The sequence below is a fragment of the Colias philodice genome, chromosome 8 (assembly GCF_061535455.1).
Source record: "Colias philodice isolate Cphi_HAF_F1 chromosome 8, ilColPhil1 Martin Lab GWU primary, whole genome shotgun sequence".
Classification (NCBI taxonomy): domain Eukaryota; kingdom Metazoa; phylum Arthropoda; class Insecta; order Lepidoptera; family Pieridae; genus Colias; species Colias philodice.
Genome location: NC_143093.1, coordinates 5,505,205 through 5,529,174, shown reverse-complemented (window position 1 = coordinate 5,529,174; position 23,970 = coordinate 5,505,205). Strand labels below are relative to the sequence as shown.

At 31.2% G+C, this 23,970-nt stretch overlaps 5 protein-coding genes across 5 annotated transcripts; 4 read left to right on the top strand and 1 right to left on the bottom strand.

Annotated features, from left to right (window-relative positions):
* The first annotated feature begins 1,364 nt into the window (after positions 1-1,364).
* LOC149486527 (uncharacterized) lies at positions 1,365-12,649 on the top strand. The gene is made up of 5 exons (XM_089698147.1): positions 1,365-1,523; positions 10,226-10,486; positions 10,893-10,969; positions 11,434-11,593; positions 11,955-12,649. Exons 2-5 carry the CDS (start codon positions 10,300-10,302, stop codon positions 12,053-12,055), a joined length of 525 nt encoding a protein of 174 aa, XP_089554273.1. The 5' UTR covers positions 1,365-1,523; positions 10,226-10,299; the 3' UTR covers positions 12,056-12,649.
* Positions 12,650-13,809: 1,160 nt separating this feature from the next.
* LOC149486526 (L-xylulose reductase-like) lies at positions 13,810-15,669 on the top strand. The gene is made up of 5 exons (XM_089698167.1): positions 13,810-14,012; positions 14,337-14,589; positions 14,823-14,937; positions 15,046-15,248; positions 15,465-15,669. The coding sequence occupies exons 1-5, from the start codon at positions 13,961-13,963 to the stop codon at positions 15,574-15,576; spliced, it is 735 nt and encodes a 244-aa protein (XP_089554293.1). The 5' UTR covers positions 13,810-13,960; the 3' UTR covers positions 15,577-15,669.
* A 12-nt stretch (positions 15,670-15,681) lies between these two features.
* LOC149486525 (uncharacterized) lies at positions 15,682-18,666 on the bottom strand. Its single transcript, XM_089698174.1, has 6 exons — positions 18,399-18,666; positions 17,847-17,999; positions 17,170-17,370; positions 16,754-16,886; positions 16,174-16,334; positions 15,682-15,962 (listed from the first exon to the last, which is right to left on the bottom strand). Exons 1-6 carry the CDS (start codon positions 18,646-18,648, stop codon positions 15,682-15,684), a joined length of 1,179 nt encoding a protein of 392 aa, XP_089554300.1. The 5' UTR covers positions 18,649-18,666.
* A 309-nt stretch (positions 18,667-18,975) lies between these two features.
* LOC149486524 (L-xylulose reductase-like) lies at positions 18,976-21,613 on the top strand. The gene is made up of 5 exons (XM_089698166.1): positions 18,976-19,211; positions 19,363-19,615; positions 19,816-19,930; positions 20,435-20,637; positions 21,144-21,613. Exons 1-5 carry the CDS (start codon positions 19,157-19,159, stop codon positions 21,253-21,255), a joined length of 738 nt encoding a protein of 245 aa, XP_089554292.1. The 5' UTR covers positions 18,976-19,156; the 3' UTR covers positions 21,256-21,613.
* A 75-nt stretch (positions 21,614-21,688) lies between these two features.
* On the top strand, positions 21,689-23,970 carry LOC149486523 (L-xylulose reductase-like). Its single transcript, XM_089698168.1, has 5 exons — positions 21,689-22,250; positions 22,316-22,568; positions 22,725-22,839; positions 22,925-23,127; positions 23,241-23,970. The coding sequence occupies exons 1-5, from the start codon at positions 22,199-22,201 to the stop codon at positions 23,350-23,352; spliced, it is 735 nt and encodes a 244-aa protein (XP_089554294.1). The 5' UTR covers positions 21,689-22,198; the 3' UTR covers positions 23,353-23,970.

Here is a 23,970-nt window from a genome sequence, read left to right as displayed (position 1 = left end):
AGAAGCACGTCTTCGTTTTGCACGAGAACATGAAAACTGGACCCACAGCCAGTGCGCTCGTGTGGTGTTCACAGATGAGTACCAAGGCACTCTTCGAGCTTCTGATAGCCAAGAGTCAGTATAGAAGAAATGATAAGAGAGGTTTTCACCCATCAACACAACTCAAACGGCGATTTTTCATGGAGGCTCAATAATGGTATGGGGAGGTGTAAGTTCCGATGCTCGCACGGAGTTAGTTATCGTAGATAATGGCTTTAATTTGATCAGGTACATCGAGGAAATTCTCCAGGAACATGTTCAGCCCTATTACAGGTTTATCATTGCAGAAAATTTGCTACAAATACACTATAACGCACGTCCGCATGTCGTGCGATGCGTATAAGAGTACCTTCAAGAGGTTATTATTGAAAAATTGTAGTGGCCAGCTCGTATCCCGGATCTTAATCCAATAGAACACATCTGGGACATGCTTAAAAGAAACATAAAGTTTGATTCCAACTCATAACCAATGTTGGATGAGCTTAGAAATACAGCTGGGGCCGTTTGGTACACTATAGCTTAAGTGGACATCAATAATGTCTTCTAGAGTATGCCAGAAAGGATGCAAACAGTGTTTAAGGCAAGAGAAGGAAACACCCAATATTAAAAGGTTAAATTTTTTTTATGGAAACGCTTTTTTCTAATTTTTGTGCATTTTTTAAGAAATCAGTTATATTTCACAGGAAAAGCGTAAATTCTTCTTTAATTCATATCTACGCGGTAGTACTTCTTATAAACTTCAAGTTATTACTAAAAGTTTGTAAAAACATTAAATTAACTAGTTTTGATGAAATTTTTATTGAATTTTGTAGTAGAAAAGAAATAGTGTAATTTTTCGCAGAAATTTGAAGTGGCCAAGATTCCGTGCCGGTGAGTGTACATTCTTGAATAAAATTTTAAAATTAGACATAATTAAAAAAACTAAAATATTTTGCCTAAGTGCTCTAGCACTAGTCTCTACATTTCGTTTCGTAAAATAAAAGTTTTGTAGCTATGTTGACAAACATTAATATATTATTGCTAAATTTAAATAATTGCGAATAAATCACATTACAAATGTATTTTAATGAGTGAACTAATAAAATACATACACATAATATTCGTATGAATTTTACAATTTATTCCAAAATTAAATCGAGGTTGCAATACGACGATTCCCACAAACTTGACTCATATATTTTTAGAGGCATGATGTTTTCTTTCTTAATTAATAACTAAATGATTAGTTAAATATAACCTTTAATTGGGTGTTAATGGACAATACAAAATAATCCGAGCGCTCGCTCTCTCACTCTTGTAAGAACGGCAAATATTGTCAGGCGCTTTCATAGTCCAGACATACGATCATCGACGACCGGTACAAACGTACGGTTGATGCGCAATAATACGGGCTGTGTTTCGTGCTTTGCTAAACAGTTTTCGTTACTAGTAATCCCAGTGTGTTAGTGCTAACTACGGTACCGCTCCTCTGGTTAAACTTGGAGGTAATTATTCTCTATATTTTTTTTTTGTAGCAAAAATTAACTCTATTTTTTTTAATATTAGAGATTTAATTGTACGAACTCTATTAACATTTGTCTTGGCGGTAATTTAAATAGTTTTCGATTATAGTTACTACGAAGACCTTGATTCGTTTCAGAATACGTAATATAGGTTACGTCCTTCCCTTGAGCGGTGTGAGACATAAGTTATTTTTAAAGAATTGGTAAATACGGTAGCGTCTTGGTGAAATGTAGAGCGAAATGGCCTAAAATATTATGTTGTTAAATCACTATAGTAAACTAAGATAAAAATATGTCGGTGCATATGAGTTATTCTAAGACCTTTGTTTACTTCCTACGTTGGTATATGAAAGGCATAAAAACAGCGCGTGCGCAATTTGTTATAAATATAGATGAGTGAGATAAGCCACATTTACCTACTTGTGTTTTTAATTTTTACTTACATTTTCAATGTAATCTTTACTGGAATTGGATTGGACCGGCATTCTTTTAGTAAACTTTACAATATACCGTGTACTTCAATTAATTTGTTGTTTTCAAATATTATTTTGTAGTACAGAATACATTTCTAACTAAAGAAAATCAATAGGTAAAAAACTTATAAGAACATTCAACAATTACCTATGTATTTTTATTATAAAAGTAACAATGATAATATATTAATTAATGTTAATTAACCTCTTCAAGACTTAAAATATGATAAAGAATTTTCTTATGAAAAGCAACGTTAAAATGTCTTTTAAAATCCAATTTTAAGTTAAACATTTTTAATTATATTATAATTTTGAAAGGTAATTTTTAATTATATTATTGAGGAAACAAGTTAACTCTATTTCTTTTTTGACTGTATGAATAATTCTACAATCTAAAATATACTTCTTAATACTTCATAAATAAAAATAAAGGTAAGCTATAGATATTTTGAGGGACTGTTTCATTAACCACAATATTAAATCGATATTTTTCGATCTATGTTGAACGTTAGAAACCATCAGTGTGGGAGAGATCCCCTGCCCACGATGCTTTTTATCGTAATCTGTTAAAGCATTAACCAATTTACGCAATATCAAGTATTTATACACATTATAACATATCTTAGGTTCTGTTGTTTTGTTTCGATACATTTATTGTGTTAAAATACATTGTTTACATTCAGTAAATCTATAAATATGAAGTAGGTGATTGAAATATATGTATATTTAAATTTATTATAAACAAATCGTCGATACCAATAACTTTTTATATAATCTGTGAAATCGTGCCTTAACAGTTGAAAATTCAATAGAAATAATACGCCAATTCAAGATGATTTAAAGAAATAAGTACGACTGTCTTTATGTACATTTTTTATCACACCTGACCAATATAACGACGTTTCTAACAGTAGGTACCAAATGTAGACGTGTGGGATTCTTGGTGTTCGCAGCCTCATGCCTTCCTACTAACCATATATGGGTGGAACCATAGATGGCTCTACTAACATCAACAACCCGTTGCAATCATTGTACGCTTAGGTCAGCTGCATACGGGATATCTTTAATACAAAAGACATACAAATGCCCATCATTGTGTAAATTAAAGATTTTTAATGCAAATTTTGTTAATAGTCGAAATCATACAATCATAATATCAGTAAAAATTCTGTTCAAGTAGGTGTTACAAAAATAATGTGTTGTGGTCTTACCTTTTTTGTCAGTACAAGTAAACATAATTAGATATAGAAGATAACTTCTTCATTCTGAAAGTAGGCCCACTATCAAACATTAATTTAACCTAGTTTACGTTTATCTGCTGGTTTTCTAATGAACGAATTCGTTACTCAGTTTGTGTGTAAATTAAAAAATAAAAGGAGCCATTGTTTGCTAGACTATGAAAATTGATTATCGGTCATTGACATCTATTTAAAATTCAACATCTGCTGACTGTATACACGTTAATATAAAATAATGATTAAGCATATTAAAATAATTCTTATTGCTGAATGATTTAAAGTTTTAACCAAAAAACATCAGCTTTACCTACATCATAAAATTTATCTGCAGTTGTATAGCCCACCAAATGTATAATTGTAATGTAGAGCTCGGAGTAATATGAACATATTTTATGTATTATGTTAATTAATATATATAAATAAATTACATATATGTTCACAACCATTTCAAAAACTTAAAAATGATGTAATTCATTTAGTTTTTATTTATCTTAGTACTATGTACTTAAAGTTCTCCCGAAAACCCTGATGCCGGACCTTGGGACCTTTTCTTAGGCGTGACTCACTTATATTGCGTATTGGATTACACATCACAATATTACTGTAACGAATGATGTCACCATGGATAAGGGTCTACTTATTGGATGCAATTCGGCATCATTGTTAAAGCTCCTTTTAATGAACGAATGTTTTTTTAATGAATTTTCCGATATTGAGCGGAACAATGATATAAGTAGTATGACAATTTACAGGCAATAGTTGATAATGGTTGTTTACAATTGTTGAATAAGTATTTTCTACAATATTGGTCTATTGGTATAAGGCATTGTATTGCAACTCTTACTTTTCTTAATCTCTCTGCAATTATTGGTATAAAAGCTCGAAAAATTGAACAACGATGCAGGAAAAAATTATATAATAACCAAAACTGAAGTTGCTAACCTTGATGCATAGTCAATGTTACACGGTAATTCTCGAGGTCTACGACCATGTACGGGCTTGGAGTTGATTTTGCGTACAACTGTCAATGTCATTACCATTACCTACGTGTTTGTGGTCTCCTGGTACTGATTAATGCTTATGAGCTCATTTTGTTTTATGACTAATTGTATTAAATCGTCAATGTATAAATATTAACTTTCAATAACAAAATATATTTAATTTGATAACAGTTATTGGTACTGGTTGTTAGAGACGTCATTCTTAAGTCATTCTTCATTAAGTTTTTGCAAGAAATCAAGAAGAAATACATACTATTTTCTTTTTCTTGCCTATCTTTTTGCTGATAACGATGAATGTTTATTCTTTTAAGTATGGCAGGCTGTGATATGGCTAAGAGATATGCATTCTGTACAAAAACGTAAAAAAGATGAAAACATCTGCATACTTTATTAAAAGTTTATTTAATTCATTGTGGCATTGTTTACAATTTACATATTTCATGTGTATGTGTAGCCTACAGACGACGTGAGTACCTAGTTGTTGGCATGACGTCATCGTCCGCTAAATGCTAACCTTCGATCCGATCAAAGATAAACGCGAATGATCTTCTAGGATTCTTCAGATTATTTTCTTAATTTTTTTAAATTTCTTCGTTAACATAGGCAATTATTAAGCACTTAGTATGTAGTACACAATCAAAAAGACGGATGTAATCTTAATTCATTACTTTATAAATTTTATTATTGGAAATGTTGTGCTTGCGGATATAATTGTATTGTAATATTAACATAATGTATGTATCTTTAACACATGCAAAAATAATAGATTGTCTATCGGTGCAAATAGGAACTGTAGCCTATATAGCCTGTAGCATATAAGTACTTATATGTAAGAAAAAAAGTAGATTTTTCTACATCTTAGTATTACTCAGAACAAACTGTATGAATCTCAACTTAACTGTATCGCTGTACCTATTTTTATGTGGGAGGGAAACTGGGAATCAACAAGGTTACAGTTAATCAATTATCAACGATGACACTGACATGCGTTTATGAGTTAATGTATTATGAAGAAGTAAACAACTACCTACTGTATAATATAGGTTTAAATATGTCAAGTTATTTGTTTATTATTGAACTTAAGTATTTAATTTACCTTCATAACCTTCATTTAAATAGTCATTTAATTCTAACGCTGTTGATTGAGAAACTGAGCATTTTTCATAAAGTTTTCATTGTTCAATTACATAGGTACCTATAGAATAAACTTACGTGTAACATATAGGCACCTAATTTTCTTTTTAAAAAGGTTTATCAGTAGTAGTATCTTTAGTGTCAATGTTTTATTTTAATTAAACGTTCTATCACGTATATTTTTGTTTGATAACAGAAGCGTAGGTACTGCATGTGACCGTATTATAGACTACAGGCCCGTGTTGAAAAAATTATGGGTCATTTGACCCACCACCTGACCTATCTAGAATGATATAAGAGCATAAAATAATAAGATTCAGCAGTATGACGTCACTTGTAAGCTGTCCACCTGAGTGCAGATGAGAATTCGAAGGTTCAGGTAGAGATTTTCTCCCCTTGTCTCCATGATTTTTGTACGGCGTTGCGGAATAATTGATTAAAAGTAGTATAGAAATAGTATGACACAGATGCCGTACAAAATCAAATGACCAAATTTACCCCGGCAACTGTCGAAAAATAAAAATAAATTCCGACTTTGTGGACCACCATTTTTGTACGGCATCTGTGTCATACTATTTCTATACTGCTTTTAAGCCATTATTCCGCAACGCCGTACAAAAATCATGGAGACAAGGGGAGAAAATCTCTACCTGAACCTTCGAATTCTCATCTGCACTCAGGTGGACAGCTTACAAGTGACGTCATAGTGCTGAATCTTATTATTTTATGCTCTTATATCATTCTAGATAGGTCAGCTGGTGGTTCAAATGACCCATAATTTTTTCAACATGGGCCTGTAGTCTATTACGGTTTAAGTAACTTAATATCGGTGAGACAGTACTAAATATAAACCACACAAAATACTTTGCACATACCTTTTTTAATTTTTATTTGGATCATTGTTATTATAAGTGCGAAGGTGTGTGTTATATTTATAGAAACAATTTCGATGATATTGACTAATTAATGAAGATGTAGACCCTGGAAAATACTCCTTTGTCCTCCTGGGTTTCTTTGAGAGTTATGTAACAAAAGAGGGTTCAAAATGGTTAGGGCATTATCCACAATGAAGAGACTCTATTTGTTAGTTAGCCTTAAATGAATAGTATAAAAAGTATGATTTGATTTGTTTCTTTATGTTTCAATTAAAGCGAAAAACCATTTGCCTATTCTAATTCGTACCAACCCGCGGATAATGGGCCAATTATGTAGATATATTTTTTTTTGTTTTTACTTTTACAACTCTCATGTTTAACGAGGTTTCAACCATCCGTAGGTAATTTGGTATAATTTGATCCGTGTGTGAATAGAGTGAACCAAGCTTATAGGTAGTTATTGGGATGAATTTTAATTAAGGCACAATTAAGGTGTTACTCATTCTGCAAAAGGTTTATACACTTCCGCGTCTACGTGTACCAGTTAATCTGTTTAGACGGCAATGACACAGTAAGCGGCTAGTTCTCGGAACAAAACGTTGACCTTCAAAGTAGCGCCAAGACTCAGAGTGAAGCACCTCTTTGATCTATGAATGAAATCTGTCGTTGCCAAGTGCATGGTTATATTTTTATCGAATCACTTTACACAACATATGTAAAACATGGCTTTAATCACACGTAAGATAGCTTTTCGAATTTAATCTCTAACCTTTGGTACCGTTTCATTGAATTATGAATAATTTATGGACTAAGAAATAAGCTTGATTTACAATAGGTACTTAAATGACATTATGTGTTGGTCCTACTCTACATTACATTGAAAACTTACATAAATGCTAAAAATGCTTTTGAAACTTGGTTCTTAACTAAATCCTACCAATATAGTTTTTTTTTTTATCAAACGCCATTTACTGTACCAGGTGTTCCACATTCTAAACACATTGTACAGAGAATTTCAAACAAAACAAAAACCCACTAATCGCGCATTCATCAGACATTCATACGTTATGTAATGAATGGTACCGGTTTTACTACTGTAGTCATCAAGTGTTGCGCAATAATGTCAAACAAAGGGCCTGTGTTTGTGCCCCGCTGTGCATCACTAACCATTGTACATACTACATACTGTTCTGATGTAATTTATGGTACAGATGTTCATATGTATACAGAGTTTAAGTTAATTGATGGCAATCCATTTTGGTTAGATACTACAGTCTACAGTCTAGTATGTCTTTAATTTCCTCGTATAAGGAAAATACGAAAAGGTTAATGATAATGTCTAATTCTGAATATTAATATTAAATCGAAATTTGTACCTACTGATGTCGATTCAGTTTAAAAATAAATAAATAATTAGAAGAGGTGAGAGCTTTTCCTTGAATGAGTACTAATTTTCTCCTTTATTTATAGTATGAGTTATTTATTGTATATTACTTTCATTATCATGTTGTGTAATCACATTTCATACAAACCCATACGTTTTTATATATTACAATATGTAGGTAGTTGTAAATTGAGACTGTTTTTCCTAATATAAACTATGTACTGGTAATGGGTTATAAAAGCTTGGGTGCGGGCTGCGGAAAATCTGTGCCACGGTAGCTATAAAGATGTTTGCCGTAACATTAGGGTTTTGTTGTAAAATATAGGCCAGGTCAAGGTTAACACAATGGAACCAAATGTTTTATCATACAATAATATAGGTCGAAAATGTAAGAAACATGGTTCCTGAAACCTTTACAGATAGTCATAAAAAGTCAAGCACAACATTTGTCTATTCTAAATGTTAGCTATTTTGTCTGGTTAACGTAAAGCTTAAAATATAAATAGGTAGGTACCTATGCAACGATAAAAAGATGTACTTTACGACGATATTTCATAATTCTCGTACCTACTGTTAGTAAGAAAATAGTACAATCATAATTTGCGGCACATGTAGTTGGGGAGTTTTAAAATAGTTTCAAATCGTTCCAGATTGGGTAATCAGTAGGCATCAGAAACACATTATAATTTCGCAATAGTCATCCCGTATAATACATTCGTAGCGCATTCCTGTCCCGAATTAGAGCTTTTAGTCAATAATCGACGTCATTCCTCACAACTCTACTTATAGGTTGACCGATGACCAGCTACAAAATGTATGTCTGTGTTATGAAACTATAAGTTTTGTTGTAACAGTTTTTACAAATACTACCTAATGCGTATGTTCCTTGAAAACTTTCATTTTGAAAAGGAAGTTTGTATTTTAAAAAAGTACATGTTTCTTTTAATATCTTGTTTGATAATACATTTAACTGATTTGTTAAATTTGAACTATGACGACTTCAATTAAGATTGATGCTAGTAACAATTAACTAACATCGACCAAAACATAATTCAAATCAGTGGTTAGAGAGTATAGATATACCTAATCATGTCATCACTAATTAGCCATTCAAAGAGAAAGTTTGAATTTAAATGTTTAGTGATTTAGATAGCTAACTTCTAGATCCGGTGTTTGAATATAAATTGTTTTAGAGACGTGTCGCCCATAAAAACATTCCATGTTCTTAATCACGTGTTAACCACTACTTTTATTATAATATGTTTCATTGGTATTTCTAATGACACACTCTCCACTAACATTACAAATCCCATTAACCGCTCATATGCTTGAGAAAAAAAAAATGACCCCTTACTTAGCTACGCGCATCCACAGTTGCAAAAACACGATCGAGAATCTTGTTTCGCGCAACTGTGGTTGCAAAGCGACTTTCTTATTTCAATTGATTATAAACTCTATTTCATACTCTCAGAGTCTAATTTTAACGTATTTAAACCAAAGACAACTAATTGATTCGTCTATTTCTACCCAGTACTACCAACCTTTCAAACAGAATTTTGGGAATATCTTAGTTTGTATCTTACGTGTCTTACAAGGAAGTGTTAAAATATGCCGTAATTGTTGTATTTTATTGATTTCTACTCGTGTTTACTTACCAGATTATTCGCTAACATGTGTTTTATTGTTATAAAGTAATATTTTAGTGACCGTTGTAATAAATATGTAATAAAGACGACTTTAAAAGTTAGTAGACTTTAGACAATTTCATAACTTTTTAAGGTATACGGTAATCATATATTGTAAAAATAACACAGTTTTGTATAGTATTATTACAATAGCAATCGATTACAGTCAATATATTTGAAGTACTCCTCTCGCGGAAGTCATAAATTAAGTTTTAATAGCGGTGCGTCGAACGCGCGGCGCACGTTCCAGAGCACTAGCAAAGTAGGCTACCTTTATTTTTTTTGCAAGCTATTTAGCGTATTTTATTTTTGCAACTGTGGTTGCGCAAAGCATATGAGCGGTTAAGTAATATTTATGATACATATTTGCCTTTTACGTAATATTAATTTTATAAGTAACATTGTTTTTAGGTGAATAGTCTGTACCTGAGTTATGAATGACTCTAATCGAAGAAATAAGCATAACATATTATTTAGATAATACATAAATAACTAAATGCGCTGAAAAAACATTGAATCACAATATTCACGACGCAATATAGTGAACTCTAAAGTCAGGACTTCCGATTCAGTTCAATTTGAAAGGCTAATTGAAAAAGTTTTATTCGTTTGCGAACTTCGCCGAAGTATCAAAATATTGAGATGATTTATTGTATTTCATCAATCGTAAATTATGTTAGCCATAGATATTATTATTGAACTCTACCTACCAATTGTTTAGCAAATATTAATAATGTTTCATGTTTAAATAAATTTCATGAATGATGTAAAATATTGATAAATGTAAAACTCTACAATTTCTAACTCTACATTTTTTTCAACTCAACCATTTATATACAATCAATGTGAAAACATTCAATCAGTGTGTATTTACTATTATTTTCTTCTTTTCAGAAACCATGATACGGTAAAGCAAGCTAACGAGCTTATGATATTTTAAAAGAAATAATATAAATAAAAGAATCAAAATGAAGCGCTTACAAAGATGTTGTTGCTGTGCGTCCACCCGCACCGGCACCCTAATAACGGCCACATTAGGCATAATTCTATCAATCATTACGATCATCACAATATGGGTGGCCAACAAACACAATGTTTCCTACAGGACTTTCATATTCGCTGAGGACTTTGACAAAAAGCTCGCTGACATGGATAGTAAGTATCTAATAATCAAAATATCTCTACCTAAATCTACGACACTTCGGAGTAGCTCAGTAAGATATTTATAGATGAAAGAGTTTCCCGTTTCCGTGAGAACGTTTTCTAAAATTAAATTCCAAAATAAATTATACGTAGGTATATAAATAATATGTAGTTTTAAAAGTTTGTACTATAATCAATTATTTCATGTACGGTACCTATCCCCTCATTCAAAATACATTATTCAGTATCTAATTTATGATGAAATTTTCATCCTTCTATAAAGCTCCAGCCAAGCCATAGAGAGAAATTTGTTTGATTTTAGTTAACTTTGTATTTCCTTCATTCCCACGGTATAAGGGAATCTAGTGCGCGGGTGTGGGAATAAAGATGCCTAATCTAATATTTATGTTCATTTCAGTTCCAAGAATTATACTCACTGTCAACCTGTGCTTTACGATCCTTATATGTGGACTTCTCATAGTAGCAGTTCTAAAGGTAATTACTAATTATGCTTACCAATATGTTTAGTTTTTATGTAATGATTTATTGAAATATATTCATGTATCGTACTAAATATTAATTTTTGTTCACTCGGTGTGAAGACATCGTACTCGGTAAGATTTTGAAGTATTGGCACATATAATTGTAGTACACTTTATCTCACGTAATTTAGATGATTGTAATTTAGATAAAGTGTAATATCCCTCTTGTTGATTGAGCGATGTGCATAGTGGATGTTTAAGTTAAAATAAAAATACCTATATTATAATCACTCATTTATTCGTCACCATTTCTCATCACATCGTTAGTGAAATCTTTAAATTTCATAGACTTGATTGGATGAAAATGCACAATATTGGTTCTTATTGCAATGTTTTGCATGCACTATTATGTATGTCGATAGCGCACCAATAAAGTATTTTAACAGACTAACAAAAATAATCATTCTAAAATTACAGAGACGGTCCTGGTTAATGCTGCCATGGGTAGTGCTGGGTATAGTTCTGGCAATTGGTCTGTTGATCAGTGTTCTTCACACCTCCATCACGTACTATCTGGATGAACAGGATCACGCCATTCTTGCTACGTGTATATTAATCGGTGGACTTATCTATTTATGTAAGTATTCACGAAAAGACGAACCTACTTGGCTCTACCATTTCATATGATTGTTTCCTTGTAAACAGTACTTAAGTTTTAATTACTTCTGTTTACAAGGAAATATTGTGAGAAAATGTATTGAAAATATTATGAATATTTTCAATAAATAAATAAATTCGTAAACTGCTTTGTCTCTTATTGAACAAGGTTATCAATTTAAAATATAAATTATAAGCGCCTGTACAAAATATGTTGCAAACTTAACATTATTGCTATTCCGTATTCATAACGAATTTCGATACCTACACCTCTAGATTACTTGCAAATCATCAGTATAAGTAAGACTAAAATTTTAAAAATATTATACATTCATTTCTAGGTATTTACCTCTACCTATGGGCAGTGGTCTTCAGTCATTACTTGGACGTCCGCGACGAAGAAGAGCGTGGTAGATACCGCAAGGCTCCCTACAAACGATAGACTAAATACTACCTATGATACTATTCATCATTTTTTATCCAGTCAATTTTAATTTAAGTAAAGACTAATTTATAATTAGGAGATATATTATTACAATTGCCTGCTAATAAGTCATGTGAAAATTTGTTGTTTTAATGGATTTATAAAAAGATAATAATTAGAATTTTACTAATTAAGTTGAATGAGAGAAAAGAAGAAACACTGCAGAATTTTCAGAGGATAATATAAAATCCTAATCACGCGCCAAAAACTGTTTTACAATGAAATAGAGTTTATTTTTGTATAAAACTAATAATATATGCCACAAATGTTGAATATTTAAAGATGTTTATTCCTTATAAGAAAAACTGTAATAATTAAATATATCGTACCTAACTATATTGAAATGAAGTTCTCGAACAGCTAAATACCAAGTGCCTTAACTTTAAGTTACCGCATAAAATTTTTACAATTTTGTTACAATTGCAATGTACAATGTACTGATATAAATAAAACAACTAATTTAATTTAATGTACATGTTATATTATAATCAAAATGATCTGTTGAACGATGCATTTTAAATGTGTGAATGAATAAATATTATTTATTTTTTATGTTTTGTTTTATTTTCTTTGTGGTTAGCAAGTTGTTAGAATCCTCAGGTTTTGGTTTTAAATTATGCTCCACCTACTTATTTTTATAATAACGCAGTGTGTCTGTGTAGGTACTACCTATTTGTGTTTTTTATTGGGATATAAAGTTAAAGTAGATCTTTTTTTTTTTGTAAACATTACTGCTTGTTTAGCTAAATCTCCCACATAAATATATTGATAAGTAGTCATTGGCGAAAGTCTAAAATGTGCTTTCAAATAAATTTTATTAGATAGTATAGAATATATTTAGTTTTGTTGAGCATCTTATACTTCTCAAAGTCAAAGTTCGGTAAATCTAGATAATCCAAGTTACAGTTTCCACCAGGCAGAATTTTTTTCAATTCTGAATAAAAAATAAGATTTAAAAATTCCCCATTATGTCGGTACTTCACAGGTAAAAAAATGTGATTTTTTTTTTCAAATTCAAACTCAAATCAACATTGTTCATTCATTTACATTTACTCCTACGGGCTACCAACGTTTCTACTCTGAGTAGCTAGCTACTAGTTATTATTCTGTGCTATGAGGAAGTATTAAGGACCTTTTATGAGTTATGTGGTTAATTATTCAGCCATTATGAAATTAAAATTTGACGTACAAAATTTCGATTAAACAATGTTCATCCCATATGGAGCTCTGATGAAACATACCTATTACCTGCAGGTACCTATGTTTCATCAGAGCATTTCTTTTTTCTTTTTTAGTAGATAGAACACTGAAGGTACCTACACATACACATACAATAATACGAATACGCTATTTTATGATAGTTAAATAAATAAAAATATAATAAGGTAAATACTTGTATAAAATATATACCTATAGGTATAGCAGGTTTTAAGATGTACTGAGGTCTGAGGCAGCCGGAAATATTTAGTATTCTTCGTTCACAGCTCTGTCTTGAGTATCAAGGCCAGTTCCATAAGAAATTCCGCTACAATTTGTAAAAAATATCTCAAAACACAAGTAAAATACGACATATTCTTATCACTCGTGCGGCGTTCAGTTGTTTTTATCTTTGGAAGATTCTGTAACAATTGTTATCTAATTTTACGCCAGATTACAATTGTAATTTGATACCATAACCCTGTTTATATGTCAAAGGTCTGTTAATTTTACGATCGCTATAAAAATAATATTATTAAAGTATTTTTATGTAAAGTGTACATGACGTTCTTCCCATATACAGCGCAATAGTTTACCCATTCTTTCGATAAGAAAGTACTGTTAACCGAGTATCACTTTGGTTTGAAGCGAGATTACACGTCTATCATGGAAATTTCATTTAAAGGAAAAAGAGTGCTTGTTACCGGTGCCGGTCAAGGTGAGTCAATTACTATTCATACAATATCGTGCATAAAATATATCAAAGTTTTTAGAAGTATCTACATTTTTTCTGTTGCTATATCCAATTAAAACACTGAGTGTTAAGTGTTATACCTATACCAATGTCACATTATCGCATTTGCTGCTAAATATAGCTGGTACCTACCTACCTACTTATTTGGTTTTTTTTTTGTTGCAAATTGCAATGTTAGGTAGTTACTTACATTTATATATATTTACATAATATATTTCAAAGATATGATATAGGTATACCTACGTTGCCTTTAATAGGTACCTATCTATTAAATCTAATATATTTTAGGAATCGGCCGTGGCATTGCTATTGAATTATGGCGAGCTGGTGCCAAAGTTGTAGCGTTATCAAGAACAAGATCTCACTTGGAGAGTCTACAGAACGAGTACCCTTCTATAGACATCGTGGACGTCGATGTAGCTGACTGGGACAAAACTCGAGAAGTGGTTGAATCCCTTGGCCATTTCGATGCGTTAGTTAATAATGCTGCTATGGCTATTTGTGAACCATTTTTGGAATGCACGCCTGATGCCTTTGATAAGTATGTTTTACTACTTTAATAGCAAACTTGTTTACATAGATTCTACAGTATCTTAATATCATAACATAACTGCATCATTTATTATTCCGTATTTCTCCCCGCTCAATCAATTTTCATCCAAGAAGTTGATTATTTTCAATATGAAATTTAATAAGTTTTTGCGTAAAACATCCATATTTCCTGATCCATCTATTTATACTCAGCTCACTTTTAAAAATCTAATATTTTTTCAGAATGACAAGCATTAATGTGAAATCCATTATTAACATAAGCCAAGTCGTGGCCAAAAAGATGATAAGTAGCAAAACAAAAGGAGCAATCGTCAATATTTCTTCGCAAGCTTCTAAGGTAACGAATATTATGTTTGCAATAAGCAGAAATCAGAGAAAGGTGCGAAGCAAATCAAAAAAACGTTTTTGTAGTAAATTATACGGGACCATTTTTCTACTTTTTCAGGCGGCACTAAAAGATCACACTATATATTCAGCATCAAAAGCAGCTCTGGATGCAATCACTCGCTCTATGGCTCTAGAACTAGGACCTTATGGAATCAGGACAAATGCCGTTAACCCAACCGTGATCATGACAGCTATGGCTAAGGTTGGCTGGTCAGACCCCGAGAAGGCTCATGGAATGCTTTCGAAAATACCTCTGGGAAGGTAAGTGCATAATATTGCGTGATATTTGATGATGATAGATGAAATTTGATTGATTAAAAGGTACATAATAGAAAAATAATTTCAATAAATATGTATTCAATGCAAGCTCTCTTATTAGTATTTCAAAATGACCACTTGACAAAATTTCACACTTTCAACATTCCACCATTGCCCATTTTATATAAATAAAAACACAATTTGTTTAAATATTTGCAGATTTGGTGAAGTTTCTGAGGTATCCGACGCGGTACTCTACCTTCTAAGCGATAAGGCGAGTATGATCAACGGAGTCGAACTGCCTATCGACGGTGGATTCTTGGCTACGTGAATAACAAAATCAAGAAAACAATAATTATAAAGTGCTATTGACTATATAAATATCAAATTTAATGTTATTTTCTTATTAAATTTTTAAGCATTATTTTCGACTTTATTAAATTAAATACGCCACGTAACGAATCGCATGCGCTAGTACTATTGTCAACAAAGTCATTGGGTGAGTATGGCAATCGCTCAATAATAATCTTTTCAACATCTTTGTATACTTTTTCTTTGTTCTGGAATTATTCGTAGCTGATTTATAAATTCTAGTTCGATTTATATCGAAGTTGCGGTCCTCTTGCATGCAGCCTTTTTCATCTACCCAACTTGCAGCTTTCTTAAACCAGTGGAGACGGTGAAATTCTTTGTATCCCAATAGTGCACATAGGGCAACTGTAATCAATAAAATAGATAAATAATCAGTATTTCAAAAAATCCTCCTATTTTTAATAGATATTTTTATGAAATTGTGTAATATAGACTGCAATTATATTAAACATCATTTTACAATATTATGTTTCTCGTTATTTTTATCATCATTACTATTGTATATAGTTAGGTATTTTTACTAATAATAATACAAATATAGAAAAATATAATTTACCATGTTCTAAAAACATATCTCTAGCGAAGTACCCGCGTCGTGCCAAATAAACCGATTCCCGATACATAAAGGCACATAAAGTATCAAGAGTTTCCTCGTCTTCATTAGCCGATTGCAAGTAACAACGACGCACGAATCTTCGAAATACCATATTAAGTAATCTGTGCAAATTCAAGAAATATACGAATAAAACCTTATTTATTAAAATTTATTTAAATAATAAAACTGTAGACACATTTATGATTGTTAGGCTGTGCCCAGTTAGTTACCTTTGTTTTAGCTGAGATATTTGAAGATAAAAATTTTTTATACTTAGATGTGTTAGGCTACGTAGGTTTCAAATATCGCATAACAATAAAAAGATGGTAATGGCAGTTATCATTTTATTCTCCGGGGACGGCGATATTATCATAAAAAATATAACATTAAGTTTAATTTATAAATTTGCTTAAAGTGAAATACTTAAAAAAATTATAAGTAGGTACCTACCTAATAGTTCACTAAAATCTGTCCTAAATTGCCTCTTTTAAAAGTTACCTCCGAAAGATTCATCTACGATCATAACATTAGATAAACTTACCTATGGCTAAGGGAATACCCAATTGAGGGTTTCGATAAAAGGCAAGTTTTACAGTAGTCATCAGGTCGACACGGTTGAAGCTGGTTCATGTTTAGTGGCTCAGGTGTTTCCATTATACGCGATAAACAAATATCTTAAAACAAGTAAACTTTAAAGAATATACCACACTATTTGCAGTCGACTAAGTTAAATATTAACAGGTGTTTAATGAAATTAGTTGGTTTACCGAGTTCAGAATAAAATTTCATATTAGGTATAACACCCTATACAATAAGGCAGTAACGTAGTATGCCGTAAGGTAAATAATTCATTAACTATTTTTTATACATGGACCATGTATAAAAAATAGTTAATAAATTATTCAATGAGTGTTATATATTGAAATTTTGAGAGCATGAACGATACATTGTACCTACCTGATTCAGTAATATTGATGTGGTATCTATGCATGGACTCAATTATATTTATGTACGTGTCCTTCCCCAGTGTTGCGTTATCGATACTTTTCATAAATGGATGCATTACGAAATCTCCAAGTATCCACTTGGATAAACGATTTTCATTAAAATGATTCATAGAGTTTGTGAATATATTTGCATCTTTGTACAGCAATGAGACTGAAAAATATTAAAATATAATCTATTTGACTATAACTACTATTCATTTTTTGAATACTTACCTATTTAAAAGTAAAAGTAAAGTCGCTTATGACTTAGCTTGGGTTAAAGATAAAATGATAACATGCCATAAAAAAAGTGAAGTCCCGTATCCCCTAGTGGGGTAAGGGGCAGATGCATTATTCATACATCTGTTTCACTGATCGATTTTCTTTAGGGACAAGTAGGTGATCAGCCTTCTGTGTCCTGCCAGACCGAGACATTTTTTTTTCTTCGTCTCCACCGGGAATCAAAACCAGGACCCCTCGGTTCTACGCTCACGCGTCAACCACTGTACCAAGGGGCAAGGAGGCGGTCGATAACATGCCATGCCTTAATTTAAAATTTACTAAATTAATTTTAACTACAGCTAGATGTAGAAAAATCGGTTACTTTATATTACTAAAAAATATGTAACATTTTATTTATTTAGTTACCTCTGTATTCCAAGTCCCCATAGCCATAAAGTCTATTGCTGTACACGTAATGTGATACGTAATTATCCCCTTTTCTTATTATATCCTCGACTGTTGTATATTCGAATTTGCTCAATTTACTACCACTATCTAACAAGGCTCTTCGAAGTACACCTTTTTAATATAATAATAATAAAAAAAATTAGGAACATTACCTATAAATCAGTATGCGAATATTAAAAAGATAAAATGTATAATGATTTAACATTAAGTTTGTAATAGGTTCGTTATATTAAATTTAATTTTAACATAATTAATAATTATGTTAAAATTTAACATATTTATCAAAATAGTAAAAACTATACCTACCTTTTTTAAATTGTAAGAAGTAGATAAAATTTAAATGGGATTATCCAGACGGCATCAGTTTCAAATAAAAAAAAAAGAATCATCAAAATCGGTTCCCCCACGCGAGAGTTCTGATATTTAATTCTGATATCGAATTGAGAAACTCCTTCTTTTTGTAGTCGGTTGGAAATTAAATATTACGTATTACTTACCTATGATACTTACACGTCATTACAAAAGTTCCAACGACAACGTTACAATCGGTATTGTTAGGATTTTTAGTCAGGAAAACAATAGACTTCTTAAGTGTTGTAACAAATTGTTGCAAATCCTTACGAGTAGGGAGACAAGTGTCTATTTTTAAAAACTTCATTGGAAAATATTCTCCGCTATATTTTAAAGCTGATAGTTTAGAGCTCTCGGTATGAAACATTTGCGATAGAATTAACAAAATAATCAACCAGCGTGCAGACATCTTTCCACATTATTTGAATGTTTGAATAAGAGTTTAAAATCAATTAACAAAGAAACCGTGTTCAATCAATTCTTTTTTTCTCCGTATCAATCAATTAAATTCTTAATATTTATAGTGAAGTGAAAAATGTTTATAGCGATTAGTTTTCACACTATCCTACCTAGAAACAATTTTTTAAATATTAATTGCAGCTATGCGTGGTAATTGGTCATAGCACAATCAGATTAGAACACAGGATTAGAATAAGAATTTAAGTCTGTGATTTAAGTTCATTTTTCTTTGACAATTTGTCAATGACAAATGACACTTGTATCAAGATGGCAACACTTTTTGTACCGTCAACGTCAGTCGTCATGCGTCACTGTTATCTTGCTTGATAATTTTATGCCGAGAATTTAAACAAAAATCTAAATACATACTTCATAGTTCTAATCAGGACAAGTTTACTTTAATTTAAGTACTTATTGTAAATTGACATAGTTGGTTCAATAGTTGTACCAAAAAACTAATGATGGAGATTTCTTTTAAAGGCAAAAGAATTCTTGTCACCGGTGCTGGCCAAGGTAACGTCTTATTAAATTAGTATGTTAAAAGGTAAATTAAAAAAATAAATAAAGATAAGTTAAACATGACTACGACATTATTACAATTAGACAATTAAGAATAAATGTTTATCTTCGTAGTGAATTATTTACGAACATACTTTTAATTCAGGTATTGGACGAGGTATCGCAGTGGAATTATGGCGAGCTGGGGCTAATATTGTCGCTTTGTCTAGAACTAGATCGCACCTGGAAGCATTGCAGAGTGAATACCCCTCGATAGATATAGTGGATGTAGATATTGCTGACTGGGAAAAGACTCGATCCATTGTCGAGTCTTTAGGACCCTTTGATGCATTGGTGAATAATGCAGCTGTTGCCATATGTGAACCCTTCCTTAGTTGTACACCTTCCGATTTTGATAAGTAAGTTATTATATTTATAGTTTTATTGTAATCAAAAATACCTCCTTCATAAATGTACCAAAATGTAGATGAAACCTATCCATTCGGCTCCGAACTTTGAACTCATCTCTCATTTTTGTGATAAATGGCTGTCGCAAATTGTTTTTGTTTATATTGAATAAGTTTTTAGGTAAAGTTTTGATTCATTTATTTATTTTCAGAATGTTTAATGTAAATGTTAAAGCAGTGTTAAATATCAGCCAAGTTGTAGCAAGAAATATGATAGAAAATAAAATACAAGGCACCATTGTTAATATATCCTCTCAAGCGTCAAAGGTAATTTGAATTTTTATTTATTTACTTATCTCTATGAGTGGACAAATTTAAATCCTGGGATTAAGAATTATACTAGATATAAGATATTTTTGTTTTTTATCTGTATATGACCTGCTTAGGAATTATAGGTTTAGTAGATAACTCTAATCTTTACGGTCTTTACCTACTATTATGGAACATTACATATTCCTTTAAATATCCAGGCTTCTGTCATTTGTGGTGTAATTTATTGTTACTACAGAAATATTCTTGACAATCACAATGTAGGGAAAATATTGTATGAACACAGCCATCACTATAATATTTTTTAAATGGCTGTTAAATAATGTAACTACTGAATTGTAGACTTTGTTAAGCAATAAAATTTTAATAGTAACAATTCATTTGGACATCTCACACTTATAATATGTAGAAGCACATATTATTTGTTTCTCATCACCATAATATTTTCTATTGTTAAGAAATTGATATTGAAATTATTAAAATCCACAATATTTATTTTAGGCTGCTTTACAAGACCATGCCATATATAGTGCTTCAAAGGCAGCTTTGGATGCGTTAACTCGTTCAATGGCTTTGGAACTAGGACCGCATGGCATTAGAGTGAATGCTGTGAACCCAACTGTTATATTGACTGCTATGGCGAAAGTCGGCTGGTCTGATGAGAAGAAAAGTAAAGAAATGAAATCGAAAATTCCTCTAGGAAGGTAATTTATTATTCACATATTATAATAAATATTAGAATGAACTGTGACACTACAAGTCTTTTGACTAGTTGCAAATCTAGAAATCCCATCTATCCAAAATTTTGAATAAAACTAAATCAATGTATTTATAAATTAAGCTTTGAATAAAATAACTGAAAATTCTAATATAGAATAACTGCACAAGTATAAAATGAAGTATATTACTGCAGTAAAAGGTTATCTGTTAAGATAGCTTTACTGATAAATTTCCCTCATATCCCGTTCATTACATTTTATGAATGGAATTACATAATATGATAAATTGGTAACCATATTCTAAATGGATGTATTAAATATTTATGAGAATGTTAATTGTTCAGCCTTGACAACTTATGTACAAATAAAAAATATTTTTCAACCTATTTTCAGACCTACTAATTCCAAACATACTAAAATTATTACATAAAGTTTTTATTAGATTTAAGTACATTATAATATGGTTTAAGGCTAATAATTTGTTGTTACAGATTTGGAGAAGTCTCAGAAGTAGTGAATGCTGTAGTATTTCTTTTGAGTGAAAGATCTAGTATGATTACAGGTGTTGAGTTGCCAGTTGATGGAGGCTTCCTTGCTACATAAATATAAAACTTATTTTATTTTATAATATGATATTTTGAGATCTGTTGAATATTTTAAGGTACCAAAGAGTAAATGCCTAAAAGCTAAGAATAAAAGAAAAATTTAAAGGGTACAAAATAAGTGTAATTATTCTTTCATGTAACAAATTGTGTTTATGTAACTTAAATATTCTGATTAATTTAAATTTTAAATTGTGTAATTTTTATCATATTACTTTATATATCTATATAGTATAGAATAAAATAATATACTTAAATAAAGCTTAATTATAATGTTTGTATATGGATAAAATCATGCATTGGTTTATTTTTTTATTAAAAAGCTTTTGTTTAAGCTTGCCTTCCTAACATAATTAACCAAAGTGTAATCAATGTACCTTTGTTTTGTTAAATAAATGTGATTTGTTATAAATGTGTTCTTATTTTATACGATTTCAGAATTATAAGAAGTCTCCAACATTGTATGATTGTCGAACTAGAAAGTAAACTTGCTAAGGCACGCAGCATGGATAAGGTCCATATTTTCACTACATCCATTTGCAAATGTATTGCCATCATATTATACATTTTTTTTCGATATATTTTCGCCGTACGAATTTGAAGAAGCGCACCGCACCTATCATCCCTCCATCGTTTGATTAAAATGAAAACTAGTTTTTGAATGCAACTCAAATATGTACATTGATAAATATTATGATACATGGATATAACATTAAAATAGTTTTATTATACACAATTATTGACACAAATTATTATAAGTAGATAGCATTACTTCTATAATATAGTATATTTATCGTTTTCTTAACAACAAACTACCATATTATCTAAATTATTGTTATTGTCGCGGTATGAGATAAGCTGTGTGTTTGTAAAATTAATCTTATAACATCACGCTATTTGGTTGTTAATCTTTATACAAGTAAGTACCTTGAACCTTCCAAGCAATGGAGAAGTGCTTTGACAATAAAAGAATATTAGTGACGGGCGGTTGTTCAGGTAAGTTAATTATTATAAAGTAGGCAGGTAATTCTATTACAACGGTAACTTTTTAAAATCTTTAGGAATTGGTCGAGGAACTGCGATAGAATTATGGAAACTGGGTGCAGATGTAGTTGCTTTATCACATCAGTTGGAATCTCTTCAAAAACTGAAACACGAATACCCTTCCATTGAAATCGCCTGCGTGGATCTCTGCGGTTGGAATAAAACACGGGAAGTTGTAGAGTCACTAGGTGTTTTCCATGGCTTGGTAAACTGTGCAGGTTTTATCCATAATCAGCCACTTTTAGAATGCACACCTGAAGTGTTTGACCAGTAAGTACTTAATATTAATAAAGTATTATTAAAATATAACTAAATAAATTATCGGAGTAACTTCGGTCATAAATTCGGTCAATTAGCGGCAGCTATAGAAATTAGTTTTTGCTATCAAGTACACAATGTTGTTGCTATTTATTATTATAATTACAGGACCATGCAAGTAAATGTGAGAGCAATACTAAATATAACACAGGTCGTATCAAAGAGAATGATTCAAAACGGTATCAAGGGTTCGATCGTTAATATTTCATCGCAAGGATCAATGGTAACCTACTTCATGATAAAAATATCGATTACAAATTATTACAATACGATTGAATTCTTATTAATAATAATAATATTGGTAACAGGCGGCACTCAAGGATCACGTGGCATACTGCACTTCTAAAGGAGCCTTGGATGCAATGACCCGTGTGATGGCGCTCGAATTGGGACCACATGGAATAAGGGTTAATACTATCAACCCTACGGTCGTTATGACAGAATTAGGCCGTCGCGCGTGGGCCGACCCGCAGAAAGCTCAAACTATGCTATCTAAAATACCTCTGGGCAGGTGAGTTGTTCTGAATGAGTCGAAATACGAAAACACTATACAATCATTATATACATATTTTCTCAACGTATTCTTTACCTATTTATAAATATTATTTTCCTACTTTGATACAGATTTGGCGAAGTACATGAAGTAGTGAGTGCTATCGTTTTCCTGCTAAGCGACAAAGCAAGTATGATTAGCGGAGTTCAACTTCCCGTGGATGGAGGCTTCCTTGCTACATAAAGCATAAAAAATAACACAATTTGTTTTATTCACTTTATTGTGCCAAATGAATCAATACATTCTGGACGTAGAAAACAATGCAAGCATAATAATAGATTTATATAAACAAAGCATAATAATATGCTAAACTACGATACATAACAATTTCAAACTAAAAGTGTATAAACTCCCTTCAAGGCATCATTGCAAAATTAATGACTGTAAATCTTACTGGATATACAAAGCGCTTGTTACATGACTACTATAACTGACTGTGAATATAATTTTCTAAAACAAGTAAAACTCAGTACCTAAACGGTGCCCTTTGTAGAAAACAAATTTGAAAATTTATGTAATGGTAATTCTATTAAGTTATAGAACACAGTTGCACAAAATGCACAGATAGTATTCAATAAAAGCTTTTGGCCTATTTATCCCTCTTATCCTAATAACATCTACACTTTTGATTCGTTTTTCAATACATAGAATATCTGAAAATATTTTGATTTCATGAAATACACATTACAATCCAAGGTTAAGATATTATTATGCTTTACACAATGCTCAGCTACAGAAAAATGAATAAAGGTATGCAATAAAAATAAGTCAATGACTTTATCACTACAACAGTTATGTATT

What these genes read in the sequence shown, in the direction of transcription:
- LOC149486526 (XM_089698167.1), top strand. Translation starts at nt 13,961, where the DNA reads ATGGAAATTTCATTTAAAGGAAAAAGAGTGCTTGTTACCGGTGCCGGT. An exon ending in ACGCCTGATGCCTTTGATAA is followed by an intron (nt 14,590 to 14,822) that starts GTATGTTTTACT and finishes ATATTTTTTCAG; the next exon opens with AATGACAAGCATTAATGTGA. An exon ending in TTTCTTCGCAAGCTTCTAAG is followed by an intron (nt 14,938 to 15,045) that starts GTAACGAATATT and finishes CTACTTTTTCAG; the next exon opens with GCGGCACTAAAAGATCACAC.
- LOC149486523 (XM_089698168.1), top strand. Translation starts at nt 22,199, where the DNA reads ATGGAGAAGTGCTTTGACAATAAAAGAATATTAGTGACGGGCGGTTGT. An exon ending in ACACCTGAAGTGTTTGACCA is followed by an intron (nt 22,569 to 22,724) that starts GTAAGTACTTAA and finishes TTATAATTACAG; the next exon opens with GACCATGCAAGTAAATGTGA. An exon ending in TCTAAAATACCTCTGGGCAG is followed by an intron (nt 23,128 to 23,240) that starts GTGAGTTGTTCT and finishes ACTTTGATACAG; the next exon opens with ATTTGGCGAAGTACATGAAG.
- LOC149486525 (XM_089698174.1), bottom strand. Translation starts at nt 18,648, where the DNA reads ATGTCTGCACGCTGGTTGATTATTTTGTTAATTCTATCGCAAATGTTT. An exon ending in TGGAACTTTTGTAATGACGT is followed by an intron (nt 18,000 to 18,398) that starts GTAAGTATCATA and finishes TATATTAAAAAG; the next exon opens with GTGTACTTCGAAGAGCCTTG. An exon ending in TGGGGACTTGGAATACAGAG is followed by an intron (nt 17,371 to 17,846) that starts GTAACTAAATAA and finishes AATATTTTTCAG; the next exon opens with TCTCATTGCTGTACAAAGAT.
- LOC149486527 (XM_089698147.1), top strand. Translation starts at nt 10,300, where the DNA reads ATGAAGCGCTTACAAAGATGTTGTTGCTGTGCGTCCACCCGCACCGGC. An exon ending in AAAGCTCGCTGACATGGATA is followed by an intron (nt 10,487 to 10,892) that starts GTAAGTATCTAA and finishes TGTTCATTTCAG; the next exon opens with TTCCAAGAATTATACTCACT. An exon ending in TCATAGTAGCAGTTCTAAAG is followed by an intron (nt 10,970 to 11,433) that starts GTAATTACTAAT and finishes CTAAAATTACAG; the next exon opens with AGACGGTCCTGGTTAATGCT.
- LOC149486524 (XM_089698166.1), top strand. Translation starts at nt 19,157, where the DNA reads ATGATGGAGATTTCTTTTAAAGGCAAAAGAATTCTTGTCACCGGTGCT. An exon ending in TATCCTCTCAAGCGTCAAAG is followed by an intron (nt 19,931 to 20,434) that starts GTAATTTGAATT and finishes TATTTATTTTAG; the next exon opens with GCTGCTTTACAAGACCATGC. An exon ending in TCGAAAATTCCTCTAGGAAG is followed by an intron (nt 20,638 to 21,143) that starts GTAATTTATTAT and finishes TTGTTGTTACAG; the next exon opens with ATTTGGAGAAGTCTCAGAAG.